Source organism: Eschrichtius robustus, chromosome 14 (genome assembly GCF_028021215.1).
Source record: "Eschrichtius robustus isolate mEscRob2 chromosome 14, mEscRob2.pri, whole genome shotgun sequence".
Lineage (NCBI taxonomy): Eukaryota > Metazoa > Chordata > Mammalia > Artiodactyla > Eschrichtiidae > Eschrichtius > Eschrichtius robustus.
In genome coordinates, this window is record NC_090837.1 from 50,864,708 (window position 1) to 50,880,641 (window position 15,934).

Here is a 15,934-nt window from a genome sequence, read left to right on the forward strand (position 1 = left end):
AGTGGCTACTGGACAGGCATCAGCAGTCTGCATGCCGTTAACAATGACTGCTCATTTGATAACCCAACAGATGCCACTGCTTGGCAACTGCCAGATCACCACTTCATCAGAGGCTGGGCACCCCCCCTAGAATCGCCAATATGATTATCTGTGTTAACGTAAATGAATGTCTGGATGAAATCATAAATCACCAAATAGTTATTTAAAATCAATTTGTCTAGCGGGAACTTAGACTAACCAGAGATGGCAAGTACACAGGCCATCACTTCCTTTTCATGTGTATTGTCACACAGTTTTTTTGGGTCCAACCCATTTTCCCCCCAGAGCCTTGCCTTAGTTTCAGAATCCTTTCTAAACAACGTACAGGTATCGGAGATGGCAAGACAACCTCATATTTGCCAACTCAAATACTTTCTCTAAGCTCTCACATTATACCAAACATCTTTGGCATTTATGAAAAATGTACCACAGGGAAGCTTCTTTGTACATAGGAAAAATAAGATCTAAAAAAAACCATGAAATTCTAGCCACCAAGAGGTTATTCCCTTCTTACCTACTCTGATAAAAGAATTCTGTCATCCCAGCAGTATTCCAAATATGCCACCTCAAAACCTACTTGGAAAGAAGCCAGTTATAAATAAATAAATCAATCAACCCAAGACCGTTTTATCTTAGAGTGGAGGAATTTATAGCTTTATTGGACATTGACTTGTTTCCTCTCAGCCACAAAGAGAAGACCCAAACAAAAGTCCCTACATATTCTTGTATAACTTAAAATACATTATATCATTACTACATATTTATACTTCAATAAATCTTAATCTATAAAGCACATTTCTTATAATTGTTATCAGAAAATCTATAAACAAGCTCCATTCTGCCTCACTTCTCCACCAGCTGGCCTCGCATTAGTATGCTTTTTAACAGGCTCATGCAAATCTCACCTTCCATTTTTTAATTTGATCCAAGTACCAGATGTAACCAAAACCTCTGGAACTATGAAATATTTTTATTCACATGGGTCATTTTCCACACAATTATGCCCACTATAAAAAAGCCTTTTCTCATATCTATATTTTAACTTTCAGAGTTTTCCACTAAACAGAACCACAGTACTTGGGATTCTCAGACAAGGAGTATATGATCCTACTACTACAATGTGTATTATTTTTATACATTAAAAAAATGTGTTAAGACTTAAAATGAAAAAAAAAAAAAATAGTTCCACCAACTCTGACAGTTAATAAACTAGTTGTTATAACCTAGTTCTTTTTTTTTTTTAAATAGAACCCATTCAACTTAACATGTAAGTATAACCTCAATGCTACTAGAGATTGATTAGCTTTTTTTTTTTTTTAATAAAAGACCCACAAACCTCCAAACTGTGATAGTTATCTCAGACTCACCTCTGAAGATTGCTGAAGAGCTGGCTAGCTCTTTGAGCTGAGTCTTCCTTTACCCAAATACAACACCCTGGTAAGACAACTATGGCTCTAGGAGTCTCAGAGGTGGGGGAAGAGGCTAACTCACATGCAACAGCTTTGTACCAACCCCCAATGATTTACAGTGGAAGAAATACCTACCTAATTATGGCAGGGTTACAGTACCTAGCACAGTGCCTTGTCGGTAGAAAATTTAATAAATGCGTGGCTGCTTTGTTAGCCTGGTGTTCAATTCTTTTGTATCAAAAGAATAAAATCGCAAACCTGATACTTGTTGCCCACCTGTCAGGGATTTTTCTGTCCTTAACAAAAATGAAGGAAAAATAATAACGACTTAGATCTTCAAGTCTTTTGTTTTCTAAAAGCCAAGACAGACCATCACTCTTGTTTACATTTGCCCTTCAACACTGCCATTCACTACAAATCTTTCCCTAGTGTTATAATTTCTACCTTCATAGTTTTACAACTGTTTATTGTTTAGACTGTCCACTTTCTAATGATACATGAGAGGACATTATTTTCATTAGTGGGATGCTTCCCAATTACAGGTAAGATGAGCTATTTTTGAGTTTTCCTGCAGGCAGGAAACTAACTACACCTAGATAAAATCTTGATATACTTCAATTCTTGGATCAAAGTATTTGTCAATCTTCCCCAATCTAGGTGTCCCATTCACTTTTTGATGTTTCATCACCATCACTTCTTATCTGAGTTTTAAGGCTCATTTCACTTTGAGGTTTTTGGTCATCCTTTATCTTCTATTTTCTGAATGCATATTCAAATTAGGTAAAAGAAAACTGGTAAATTTCGAAAAATGGTTTCAGTTTTCAGATTTTACAATTCCTACATTGCTTTTCAATGTAGAAAGGAATGTATCCTTGTAAAGAACATTTCAATGATCAACACAAATAACATATCTGTCTAAGAAGGAAAGTTTTAACAGAGGGACAAAGAATCAGGTAGTTCATCATTCGGAAAAATAATAAGAATATAAACATCACATGGAAGATTTAGGCATTAACACCTGAATTAAGTTTAAAATTTCAGTTTCTAGGCAGGTATGACACCATTTCTTTCAAGATAAGATAATAATAGTGGGTGAAGATTTTCTACATTTCCCAGTGGATTTTCTAAGTCTATAGGAAAACTATTATGTATCATCTCATGTTAATTTTGTCTTCATTTCAGAAGAAAAAGACCTGAGTGCTGATTTTTTTTTTTTTTTCATTTCTTAAACTTTCACAACATTGAGAAGTTTCTCTGCATTGTGTCTTCGCTGATGTCTAAAAAGATTTGAGCTTTGACTATAGGATTTCCCACACTGAACGCATTCATAAGGTTTCTCCCCAGTATGGATTCTCTGATGATTAATAAGCCCAGAATTCTGGCTAAAAGCTTTTCCACATTCGAGACATTTGTAAGGTTTTTCTCCAGTATGGACTCTCTGGTGTTGCACAAGGATGGAACTCCTGCTGAATGCTTTCCCACACTCAACACATCCATAGGGTTTCTCCCCACTGTGGATTCTTTGATGAAGAATAAGGGCTGAGCCCTGACTGAAGTGTTTTCCACATTCATCGCATATATGTTGTTTCTTTCGGGAGGGATTTCTCTTTCTTTCAAACCTGCCCTTGGGGAAACAGGTTTCTCCATATTTAAAAATTTGAGGAACACCTATATTGAGAGTGCCAGGAACTTCATGAGATTCTACTGCTGAAGGAATCTCCTGCTTTGGAGCTAGCGCTCCATTTTCAGTCCTAGCATCATCATCTGAAATAAACAGAAAATGTAAATATCACTCATTTCCTATTCTGAGAGGAAAGAAACATGAAGAAAAATTTTTTTAAAAAATGAACTAAAAGTAAATAGCTTGCATACGTCTATAAACAGCACTATGAAAACTGGTGATAAGGTTACCTACTCTCAAAAAAGAAAAAAAATGAAACGACTGATTATGAGGTTAATGAAGTGAGAGCATGGGAACATATGAGAAATTAAAAGGTTGTATCCTAATAAAAGTGGTAACATAAGGGAGTGGGTTATACAATAGTAGTCAAAAACCAAAGGGCAGAAAAATGGCAGATTTTTTTAGAGAGTCTAAGTTTGTTAGAGACAGTCAAAGTGATACAGCTAGGTCTGGAGAAAAATAAAATAAAATTGGCCATTAGAAATCATTTTAATATTCTTTTGCTTTGAAAAAGGGAGAAATTATATCAAAATACAATGTGTAAATAACCACCAATCTGTCAGAAAGTGACTATTTCTAAAATGAGCAGGACAAGGCAGGTCACAACCAAGATCAGACTAAAAGGAGAATATAGGAGTCCTGACAAGAAGCTGAAGGTAAGCTGAGAGTATCCTGTGTTAACTTGGGACATGACACTTACAAATTCAATGCACCTTTAATAACTGAAAGTTTTCCTTTAAAAGCAGCCTCATGTATTTGGTATTTGTCATGGTATTTAGATGAGTTGTTACTTCCAGGCCTCAGTTAGATGTGTTCAGTGAAAGAACGGCCCAAATTACCAACATGAGGTACCATCACCCACCTGTAGGCAGGCAGTGATTATGAGCGAGTCTCCTTTAAGACCTTCCTGAAACTTCAAGGCTTAAAGAATAAACACAGTTACTAAAGGGTGAACAGCACTGCTCAAAAAAGTTGTAAACAGTGAGCAAGTCTGTATCAAATGATTAAGAAAGGGACAGTCAGAAAAGAAGGCTGACAAAGAGACGCTGAAGAGTTAGAGGGGATCAGTGAGGTCTGGAGACTTGAAGAACAGAGAAGTGAGTGTGAAGGTGACAAATGGCACACAAAGAATTGAGCTCCCAAGTGTGGTAGAGACCGGACTGCTAAAATGAGGCTACTTAAAAAGAGGCGAGAATTATCCTAAAGTTCAGGCAGGGGAGAAGTTCCCAGGAAGATGCCACCTCCAACAACCAAAGACAGTGGTTCTCAAACTTTAAAAGAATGCCCCATAATTCAGAGGGGAAGCCTGCTCAGAGCTCATTACACTAGCATTACCTCTAACTACCTCAAGGAATGATTCCCAAAGCAGTCTCGAACAAAATTTCATTTTAATTCATATAAATATGAAAAAGAAAGGTAGCGGTTTTAGGAATATACGGGGTTGTATCAAAATAAGTAAGTATGTGGCTTTAACTGCCAAGATACTGGGAAAGAATAGCCTTAGTGAATTATGAGCTTTCTACGTAATTTTTCTGTACTTATATTTATCATAGCTAGTGGCCATATTTTTGCATAAATACTTAGAAAAGGTGAAAAAAAGAATTTTCTCTAAATACCATTTCTACAAAAGAAGCTTCTTAGGAAACAAAAATGACTTTAGGTAGGATGTTTGAAGAAAAAAAACACACAAAAAATGCTAAAAATTCAGAAAACGCTTCAGTAATAAACTATAAACAAAAAAACTAGATTTGAAGAGGTATCAGGTAAGCTTATTGTACCAGGAAGAGTAGGCAGGAGACTAAAAGGATGTGAAACAGATGGCAAATAAGCAATACTGCATGCGAAACAGAGGGACCTGGTCTACAGGTGGGTGCTGGCTCAGAGTAAGGCAAATGCCAGCCTGAAATGGATAGGCCTTAAAAGAAAGAAGTAAAAGAGAAGAAAAGGCTGATGATGTTAATGTCGAGGAATAAAAGACCTGAGGTTAGCAAACCAACTGTTATTAGAAAAGAATTGAAATCCTACAGTGTGTCTATGTCTAAGCAATCAAGTTAAGGTGATTACCACCCCCTCCCTCACAGTAAAAACAAGCAAAGAGTTCCGGACAAAAGGCCCACACCCTCTTTCACCCTCCTGCCCACATGGGGTCCTCACCACAGTGCCTTAGGGAATGGAGCTCCCAGGATGCCCACTTGAGCTGGTTTTCCACGGCATCAAGCTCAGAACTTGGTAATCCCTGAGCTTCTTCTTGAGATACCATCTCCTCTACTAACACTTCCCGTTTTCGTCGTCGAAGAGAAACCTGGAAATGATAGGGTTTGGTTCAGTTGAGAACGAACGTGATGAGAATCAAAACTAAATGCACACAAAAGAAACCATACAGAACATATGCTGCAGAGGCCTAGATGGCAAAGAAGCATAGATAATGGCCGGGGGGGGGGGGGGTGCGGGGGAGCGACACAGAAACATAATTTTAACTTAGTTGAGTGGAATTAATTCAGCAGCTGCGCCTACTGCCATGCCAATGCTCCTGACCCACGAACGTGACACATCAGGCTTACCGGCTGTCCAGGGTCATCCAGTTCACTCTCTAAATCCTCCAGCACCGTCACTGCCTCCTCTCCATTCTCTGGATGATGCTCTCGAACCCAAGTCTGTAGCTCCTTGGGTAGGATGGCAACAAACTGCTCCAGTACTACCAGCTCCAAGATTTGTTCTTTTGTGTGTGTCTCTGGCCTGAGCCATAGACGGCAAAGTTCCCGAAGCTGGCTCACAGCTTCACGGGGCCCAGGTGAATCCTGGTATCCAAACTGCCTGAATCGCTGCCGGAAAACCTCTGGGTCAGGGAGATGGTTCCAGGGGATACTTGACCCCTCTTCGCCATCAGGATCCTCCTCCAACTTCACTCTCAGAATTTTTTCCTCTTCATCTGGAGTTGGGATGATAAGTATTGAATCCTCTTCCACTGACTGTGCAGACATCCTGATTTATAATACTTCAAGAAAAGACAATCAAGGTAGGATATAGGCCTCAGGGAAATACCCTGTTTTCTTCACAGGCACTCCTGAGGCACAAGAAATGAAAAATATATAAATGACCAAATATTCTAAGAATTTGGACACATACTGATTAAAGGAAATAAAAATGTATTCTTTTACTAGGTTAAAAATTCCAATCAATAACCTAAACCAGAAGTTGGCAAACTACAGCTCATGGCCAAATTAGCCTGGTGCCCATTTTTGTACAATGCTTGTACTAAGAAGAGTTTTCACATTTTGACATGGTTGAAAGAAATCAAAAGAACACTCCATGACGTGTGAAAATGATATGAAATTGTCTCCATAAGTTTTATTTATTTGTTCACGCTACAATAGCAGAATTGAGTAGTTGCAATAGACACTATAGGGCATGAAAAACCTAGCATTTACTCTGGCCCTTTACAGAAAAAGTTTGCCTATCTATGACCTACAAAACCTATTTCAACAATCAAAAGAATCCAAGTAAGCACCAGACCACTTCAGTGTTATTTAAATGCATCTGACCCTTGAACACATTATTTGCAATTCATAACTGGTGTTCCCTGACACACTTAGGTCACCTCAAAAGCAGGGACTGCTTTTTCATTATCTGCTTAAAAAATTTCTTTTGACAAATGTGTTTTAAGGGCTAAGAAATATTTTCAAAATGTTTAAGAACTCCCTGGAGTTATAATATACGTGAAAAAAACATTCACTTGCTCAGTAACAGATACATAATGTCGATCAAAATTAACCACTATGTGTTATAAAACTTAAGTATTAATCAGTCACCCACCGCACCGTAAGTACCTTTACATTTGTAATGACAGGCATTAATCACAGTAAAATTCTTCGAAGAAAAGGCACTCTCATAACACCGTAACTTCGTGCAGTGGTGCAGACTCTTGTCCTTACACTGGGTGACTCACAGGCTCCCTGGCTTCTACCTTCAGGGAAACCTTGTGCTATTTCTGATCCTTTCCTTAGTATTTGCACAGTCATGCCCATGCCATTGTTTACAATACCCATTAGGAATGAGCCATGCAGCTACTATTGAGTACCTATTCAGGACCCGGAATGTGAAAGCCAGTAATTTCCAAAAAACTTCCCGTAACCCCGTGAGACTAGGAATCGGAAAAGATCTTATTAGGTAATATACATACAGGTGTAATTAAATACTCTGGAGTGTGGCGGCCTTACAAACACGTAGGTTTGGCCTACAGATTCGTTTGTTCCTATTCCAAGACCCTACCTTATCGACGGCTCAAACAGTCTACAAAAAATAAATTTCTCTTCCTTTTACGTTCTCATACAGCACCCTGCCCGTGGGACGTGGGGAGGTGCAGGGAGAGCAGGCTCGCGGTCCCGACGGTGCGTGGGCGGGGAGCCCCGTTCCAAGTGACCTCCCCACTCACTCCTGCAGAGTGCCGCTGCGAACCCCGCCCCCACCCCAGCGATTCCAGCCCTTCTTCCCCGCACTCGCGGCGGCGGCTTTCGTTAGACCAAGAGCCACCCTGCCACAACAGCGTCGAAGCCACGGTACTTCCGCCCGCGGCCGGCTGAACTACAACTCCCGGCAGGCCCCGCGCGAGGTCCGCCCACTCCCACCTCCGCCCGAAAAGAATCCCAGAACTCTCCGCGAGATGCCAGGGCCTCGAAATAGAACAAAACCGGCCGATGGGGGAGGGGAAGGCAAGGGTCGCGGAAGACACAAGGGGTGGAGGAGTCTTCGAAGGTGCTGAAAGCCCAATCTGGCTTTCCGTCTACCCCTCGCCGTCCCCCAACTGCCGGGCACGGAGATCGCGGCCTGCCCCCCCGCGCCTCCCGGGAAGCCGAGAAAGGTCCCCGCCAGGCTTCTCCGCTGACTCTTGCCAAAGCGGTCCGCAGCCCGTAGCCCAGAGTCCCCCTCACGCCCTTCCCCCCACCCTCGCGCAAACCTCGGGCTCGGGAACCGCAGCCGCTTCGCTGTGCACGGCGGACGCACAAACGCCACTCACAAGCGGTTTCCCAGCAGCCCCCGGCGCGGACTGCTTCCGGTCTGCGGGCCCCAGGAGGCGGGGGGAGGCAAAGCACCGCGTTACCATGGAGATGCGCTCCGGGCCGGGGGAAGGGCTGTCCGACGACAATGACTGCTTTGAGGCTACGCTTGGCCTGGCGCCTCTTTCCTCCGGATAGCCCAGCCTTCTGTGTTCCGCTTAAAAGACAAGGAAAAGAAAGAATTCTGCCACTAAGATAGTCTTACGGTTTCATAAGCCTTTTCACATGCATTATCTCATGTGATCCTCACAGTAATCCTCTGACAGAAGTAACAAAAGCTAATGTTTATGAATGCTAACTAAATCGTACCAGGCACTGTCACCATGCTTTACACGTATTGTAATTTAATTTTCACAACAACTCTAAGATGGTAAGAACTTTTATTATCCCCATTTCACAGCTGAGATAATCGCGGCACAAGTAAATAGCTTGCCGAGAGCTCATAACTAGTAAGTGGGAAGCAAGATTTAAAACCAAGGCATCACTCTAACCTTTGCCTCCCACTTGCTATGCTATAGAGCTTTAGTATGACCAATTTATGTGTCAGGTAAACAAAATGAGACTCTTAACCAAGAGCTTTGGCAATGATCGCACATTGAATTTGCAGAATGCGTGGTCACCTTCTGACTTCAGGCTTGACATTTTATACTACAAAACAGCTGCCAAAGTGATCGTTTAAAAACATAAATCAGATCATTTCATCCCCTATTTAAAGGCCTTCAGTGGATCCCTACTGCCTTAATTATGACATAAAAACTCCTGACATTTGTCTCTAAGGCCCCCTGTAATCTGTTCCTTGCCCCCAATCCCATCTCCACCCCACCCCACTCCCCAGCTCTTAGGCTCATTGTGGCCCAGGATCCTCAGCCTCCCTGACCACCTTTCCTCCCAGAAGCCTCCCCACTCTCAAGCACCGGGTAGAAGTGAGCCCACTTATTCATTTCTCTGTTTTTTGTTTTGTTTTGTTTTTCTCCATAAGTCCCCTAAGGGCAGGGACCTTGCCTGTCTTGTTCACCACAGTATCCCCACCTAGTAGTCCCAGGATGCTGACTGCCTGGTACATAGAGAACTCAATAAATATTTATTGAATAAATGAATGAAGCGTGGGCTGCTCAGATTGCTGCCTTTGCTAGGTCACATGTCAGGCCTCAGAAACCACACAAAAGAGCCCTGTTGTTTAAGGTCTGTGTTAGAAGTGCAGGTCCAGCCTTCCAGAAGCATTCCAAGATCCTCAGTCTTCAGCTTTCTGCCTCTTTCAGGAAAGTGCCCTTTGCAAAGAGCCCTCAAGTCTCTGCTGGATTCGTGAATGAGAGAGCAAGTGAGTGAGAAGCTGATGGTATAGCACTGCTCTACTCTCTGACTAGAGCTTTGCCTCCCCAGAACCCCTGCGACTTCTGATGCCTCTTCTCTCTTTCTTCATTTAGGAGGTTTCCGAAATCCAGACTTTTTTCTCTCCTGCTTGCCTACTGTCACCAACCTACTTGGCTGCTCTTCCCAACCTTTCTCTCTTCTGTGATTCTAAAAGCTAGCTCAAGGCATTTTTGGTTTTTGTTTTGCTTTAAGAGTTCTTTTTTTTTACACCTAATTAATGTTGGAAAACTAAAAAGATACACATCAAACAGAAATACTTGGGGAGATTAAAAATGTTGCAAAATTTTACAAAACGCTTTAGCTGGGATTCGTACTATCATTCCTAATTCTGAGAGAATAAATGGAAACCACGATGAAGTTTTCCTCTCTAATTTACTCGTTTGAGGGCAGGGACTACCAACCCCGGTTTTGAAACACCATCCTTCTGAGCCCCACTATGTGAGCTCTTTCCTGAATGGTGGCCCCTGTTGCTATCTTAAAGATCTAGTCAAGATAGAGCATCATGGACTTCCCTGATGGCGCAGTTGTTAAGAATCCGCCTGCCAATGCAGGGGACACGGGTTCAAGCCCTGGTCTGGGAAAATCCCACATGCCACAGAGCAACTGAGCCCGTGCACCACGACTACTGAGCCTGTGCTCTAGAGCCCTAGAGCCACAACTACTGAAGCCCGCGCGCCTAGAGCCCGTGCTCCACAAGAGAAGCCACCACTCTCCACAACTAGAGAAAAGACCATGCGCAGCAATGAAGACCCAGTGCAGCCAAAAATAAATAAATTTATTTAAAACAAAAAAGATAGAGCATCATGATCCTCTGGGCAACCTGATTTTGATTTTGGGGGGCCAACACTGTGTAGGGAATAGCTCCGTGCCAGTGCCTGACGACCTTGCACATATGTACAGAGGCCACAGAAACGAGGCTTGTGCTGCAGCTGATCTGAGTCTTGGCAGAACACCTTGCGATCCTCCTGGAACATGAGAGGCTCAGGAGGAGCTGCTATAGGCCATTTGCCACTCAGCTCCCTGTCCTTCCAGGAGGCTGTCAGGGAAGTTTCTCCAGGCTTCCCAGGTTGTGATGAGGCTTTCTGCCTCACCAGCCTAGAGTACAGCTGCAGATTATATAAAGGTTTAGATATGCAGTGTGGCATTAGCCCCTCAGCAACAAGGGGTCCCACATCTCAGGTTGCAGTCACCCAACTCCTTTTGTTTTGGTGTCATCCTTTTGGTGTGTGAGACAAAAGCTCATGAGGAGCTGACACCTTTGGCTACTCTTGCTTTGTCTCTGTAAGTAATAATCTGTCTAAATCTAAAAACGGCTTGTTGTTTCTTTACCAGCCAAATCTTTTAACCTTGCCTTGAAAGCATCTCATCCATTAATTAATGGTAAAAATTAAAAGCAAACAAACAAACAAAAACAGACAGATGCTACCTGGCTGAGTTCCAGAGACCTAGAAATAATTAAAATGAAGTCATGATTCCCTCTTTTAACATTACCATCTTGTTCAGGAGATAGACATAGAAAACAAGTATTTACAAGACAATGTAGAAGTACTACAGTAAAAGGGCTTAAGAATACCAGCAGGAAAAAAAAAAAAAAAAGAATACCAGCAGGGGCACCTAAATGAATTAGTATGCTGAAGGGGAACGGAGGCACCCTGAGATGAAGGAAGTGAAGTAAGAAAAGTTTTCACACTGAACAAAAACACAGACCTTCAGATTTGGTGTTATCATATTTCATCCAAAAATTATCTTTTCTAGGATTTTCTCTAACAATTATTTTGGAGCTCTCATACCTTCTCCTCAGCTCAAAAGTATCTCCCTCTGGGCACTTAAAATACACTGGTTAAATATTCCATTTTAGCTAATAAAGGCACTGCACCGGGAATCTTTTCATTGCAAGTGACTAAAAAGGTAACTGTGGCAGGCATTGTTAGCTTCCTACGTAAAGCACTCCCCCTTACTTCTAATACACCCCTCATTTTTTTGATTTTGGGGGCCAACACTGTGCCCAGCCCATAGGTAATAAGTTGTGATTGAGCTAAACCATCCATGACTTCTCTGTTTCTCTTTGCCATGTATTCACTTTGCCTCCCTAACGGCTAGGAATGGCCAAATGATTCTGTTCTGGTCAATGAGATGTAAGGGGCAGTAGTTTGTGTATGTCAAGAAATTTATCTAACTCATGTAAGTTGTCAGATGTGTTAGCATAAAGCTGTTCATAATATTTCCTTAATATCCTGTCTACAGGATCAGTAGCGATGTCCCATTTTTCGTTCCTGAAATTGGTACTCTTGTTTCTTTTTCTTTATCAGTTTTTCTTGAAGTTTATCAATTTTATTAATCTTTCAAAGTAACAACTTTTGGGTTCGTTTATTTGCTCTATTACTTTTGTTTTCTATTTCATGGAGTTCTGCTCCTTTTAAAAGAAATTAATATACGGTAAAATTAGTTCTGTTTTAGCAGATAGCTCTAGGAGTTTTAAAACATGTACAGATCGTAAAACTACCACCAAAATCATGATACAGGATAGTTCTATCATTCCACAAAACTCCCTCAAGATGTACTCACAACTTTCCTACTCCCTAACCCATGGCAACCACTGATTTATAATCCATCAATGACTTTTACACAATGTAATACAAATGGAATCATAAAGTATTTAACGTTTTACATAACTTCCATTAAACATACTACCTTTGAGATTCATCTATGTTGTTGCATGTCTCAATAGTGCATTTCATTTTATTGCTGAATAGTATTTTACTGTAGGTATCAGTTTGTTTATCCATTCATCCATGGAAGGACTTTTGGGTTGATTCCAGATTTGGGCGATTTTGAATAGAGCTACTATAAGTATTAATGGACATGCTTTTGTGTGACCATAAGTTTTTATCTCTCTAGAGTAAATATCTAGAAGTGGAATTGCTGGATCACATAGTATTATGGACTGAATATTTGTGCCCGCCTCCCAAACTCACACGTTGAAACCCTAACCCGCAGTGTGATGGTATTTGAAGATGGGCCCTTTGGGAGGTAATTAGGTTAGATATGGTCATGAGAGTGGGGCCTCCGTGATGGGATTAGTTCCCTTATAAAAAGAGACGTAGAGAGCTTGCTTCCTCTCTCTCTCCACCTTGTGAAGACAAGGCAAGAAGATGGCCATCTGCAAGACAGGAAGAGAGCCCTCACCTGGGAACCAAATCAGCTGGCACCTTGACCTTGGATTTCCCAACCTCCAGAACTGTAAGAACTAAATTCCTGTTATTTAAGTCACCCAGTTTATAGTGTTTTGTTATAGCAGCTGGAGCTGACTAATATATATGATTTTTGCTTTTTTTAGTTTGAATAAATTGAATTTTAAAAAGTGAAAAAAAGAAATATTGAGCCAAAATCAATGTTTGGTACATAGAGTATGAATCTGGAAAAGCACTATTAAAAATTATATCTATCTCTATATTATTTTAATAGTGTGTTTCACAGAGAAAAATGTTTAATTTCGATGAACTCCAGTTTATCCATTTTTAAATTTTATGGCTAGTCCTTTTGGTGTCATAGGTAAGAATTCCTAACACCAGGACCTGAAGATTCTCTCATGTTTTCTTCTAAAAGTTTTATATTTTTACATTTAATATTAGATGTATGATTTATATTACATTAATTTTTATATAAGGTATGAATTATAGGTTGAGAGTTTGTGTATATGTGTGTTTCCATATAGATGTCCAATTGTTCTATTTGATAAAAAGTTTGTTTTGTTTTTATTGCATTGCATTTCCATCTGTTTTTTTTTTTTTTAATTTATTTTTGGTTGCATTGGGTTTTCGTTGCTGTGTGCGGGCTTTCACTAGTTGCGGCGAGCAGGGGCTACTCTTCGTTGTGGTGCGCAGGCTTCTCATTGTGGTGGCTTCTCTCGTTGTGGAGCACGGGCTCTAGGCGTGCAGGCTTCAGTAGTTGTGGCATGCGGGCTCAGTAGTTGTGGCTCGAGGGCTCTAGAAGGCAGGCTCAGTAGTTGTGGCGCATGGGCTCAGTTGCTCCATGGCATGTGGAATCTTCCCGGACCAGGGCTTGAACCCGTGTCCCCTGCATTGGCAGTGGATTCTTAATCACTGCACCACCAGGGAAGCCCTCCATCTTTATAAAAAAAATCAGTTAGCCATATTTGTGTGGATCTTTTTCTGAACTCTCTAATATGTTACTTTGATCTCTGTGTCTATCTCAATACCACATCTTTGATTACTATAGCTTTATAATAATTGTTTAAAATCTGGTAGTGTGAGTCCTCCAACTTTGTTTTTCTTTTCAAAATTATTTTAGGTATATATAGTTCATTTAGCATTCCATAAAACTTTTAGAATTAGCTTGCCTATATCTACACAAAATATCCTACTGAATTCTGTCAGAATTGCATTAAATCTATTGATCAATTTTATGGACAACTGGCATGTTAATCATATTGAGTCCACCAATCCATGGATACACATTATATCTCTCCATTTAAATTTTCTTTGATTTTATTCATCAGCATTTTGTATATTTCAGTGTGTAGATCCTGCCCATGTTTTATTCAATTTATTTCTGAGCATTAACTGATTTTTGGAGCTATTTAAAATGATATTTTAAAGTATCCAGTTGCTCACAGCTGGATTTATAAATATAATTGATTTTTGTTTATTGACTTGTATCCTACAACCTTGATAAATTCCTGTATTAGTCAAGGTTCTCCAGAGAAACAGAACCAATAGGATATATATCCATATATCTGTATCTATCTATCTAAGTAAGATATGTTCTAGAAGTTGGCTTACAGTTATGAAGGCTAAGAAGTCCCGCAATCTTCTATCTGTAAGCTGGGGAATCAGGAAAGTTGGAGAAGTAATTCGTTCTGGCTGATGTCTGAGAGGCAGGAAAAAATGGATGTCTCAGTTCAAGCAGAGAGCAAATATGCCCATCCTTTGCCTTTTCAGGTCCTCAAGAGATTGGAGGATGCCCACCCATATTGGTGAAGGTGAACTTTTTTTTTTTTTTAATTGAAGTGTAGTTGACTTACAATGTGTTAATTTCTGTTGTACAGCAAAGTGATTCAATTACATAGGTACATTCTTTTTCATATTCTTTTCCATTATGGTTTATCACAGGATATTGAATATTTCCCTGTGCTATACAGGAGGACCTTGTTGTTTATCCATTCTATATTTAACAGTTTGCCTCTGCTAATCCCAAACTCCCAATACAAGGGTGAACTTCTTTACTTAATCTACTGATTCAAATGCTAATCTCTTCTGGAAATACCTTCACAGGAACACCCAGAAATAAGGTTTTACCAGGTATCTGGGCATCCCTTAGCTGAATCAAGTTGACACATAAAATTAGCCATCATAACTCCATCATTAGTATTTTGAAGATTTTTTATAGAGTCAGTGAAATTTTCTATGGAGATAATCATGTTATCTGTGAATAGGGAAAATTTATTTAATTTCCAATCTGTATTATTTTGATTTCTTTTTCTTTGCCTTATTGTACTGGCTAGGACTTCCAATTCAATATTGAGTAGGAGAGGAAAGAGTAGATATCTCTTAGGGGAAAAAGTATTCAGTCTTTCACAATTAAGTATGATCTTAACTCTAGAGGTTTCTGTTTGTTTGTTTTGGTTTTTTTGCTTTATGTAAGACTTTATTGGGAGCAGTTTTAGGTTTACAACAAAATTGAGAAGAAGATATCCCCTGCCCCTACACATGCATAGCCTCTCTCGTTATCAACATCACTCACCAGAATGGTATATATATATATATATATATATATATATATATATATTTTTTTTTTTTTTTTTAAACCAAGGATGAACCTACATTAACACATCATAATCTCCCAAAGTCCATAGTCTACTTTAGGGTTCACGCTTGGTGTTGTACATTCTATGGGTTTGGACAAATGTATAATGACATATATCCATCATTATAATGTCATAAAGAGTATTTTCATTGCCCTGAAATCCTCTGTGCTCCAGCTATTCATCTCTCTACTCTCCCCCACCCCTGGCAACTTTTCACTGTCTCCATAGTTTTGCCTTTTCCAGAATGTCATACAGTTGGAACCATACTGTATATAGTCTTTTCAGGTTGGCTTCTTTCACTTAGTAATATGCATTTAACATTTCTCCACGCCTTTTCATGTCTTGATAGCTCATCTCTTTTTTAGCACTGATTAGTATTCCATTGTCTGGATATACTGCAATTATCTTTTCAAATTAATGTTTTCGTTTTTTTGGATACATACCCACGACTGGAATTGCTGGGTCATGTGGTAGTTCTATTTTTAGTGTTTTGAGAAATCTCCATACTGTTTTCCACAGTGGCTGCACCAATTTACCCTCCCATCAATAGTGT

General features: G+C 40.1%; 1 protein-coding gene across 1 annotated transcript; it reads right to left on the reverse strand.

The window, feature by feature from the left end:
* Window positions 1–664: 664 nt before the first annotated feature.
* On the reverse strand, window positions 665–8,169 carry ZNF24 (zinc finger protein 24). Its single transcript, XM_068563723.1, has 4 exons — window positions 8,084–8,169; window positions 5,691–6,193; window positions 5,284–5,431; window positions 665–3,212 (listed from the first exon to the last, which is right to left on the reverse strand). Exons 2-4 carry the CDS (start codon window positions 6,108–6,110, stop codon window positions 2,674–2,676), a joined length of 1,107 nt encoding a protein of 368 aa, XP_068419824.1. The 5' UTR covers window positions 6,111–6,193; window positions 8,084–8,169; the 3' UTR covers window positions 665–2,673.
* Between the last annotated feature and the right edge of the window lie 7,765 nt (window positions 8,170–15,934).

Bases quoted from the DNA above. Each gene is read 5' to 3' on its own strand.
- ZNF24 (XM_068563723.1), bottom strand. From the start codon at position 6,110: ATGTCTGCACAGTCAGTGGAAGAGGATTCAATACTTATCATCCCAACT. The intron at 5,432-5,690 runs GTAAGCCTGATG...TATCATTTCCAG, and splicing joins TGGATGACCCTGGACAGCCG to GTTTCTCTTCGACGACGAAA. The intron at 3,213-5,283 runs GTGAGGACCCCA...TGTTTATTTCAG, and splicing joins CCATTCCCTAAGGCACTGTG to ATGATGATGCTAGGACTGAA.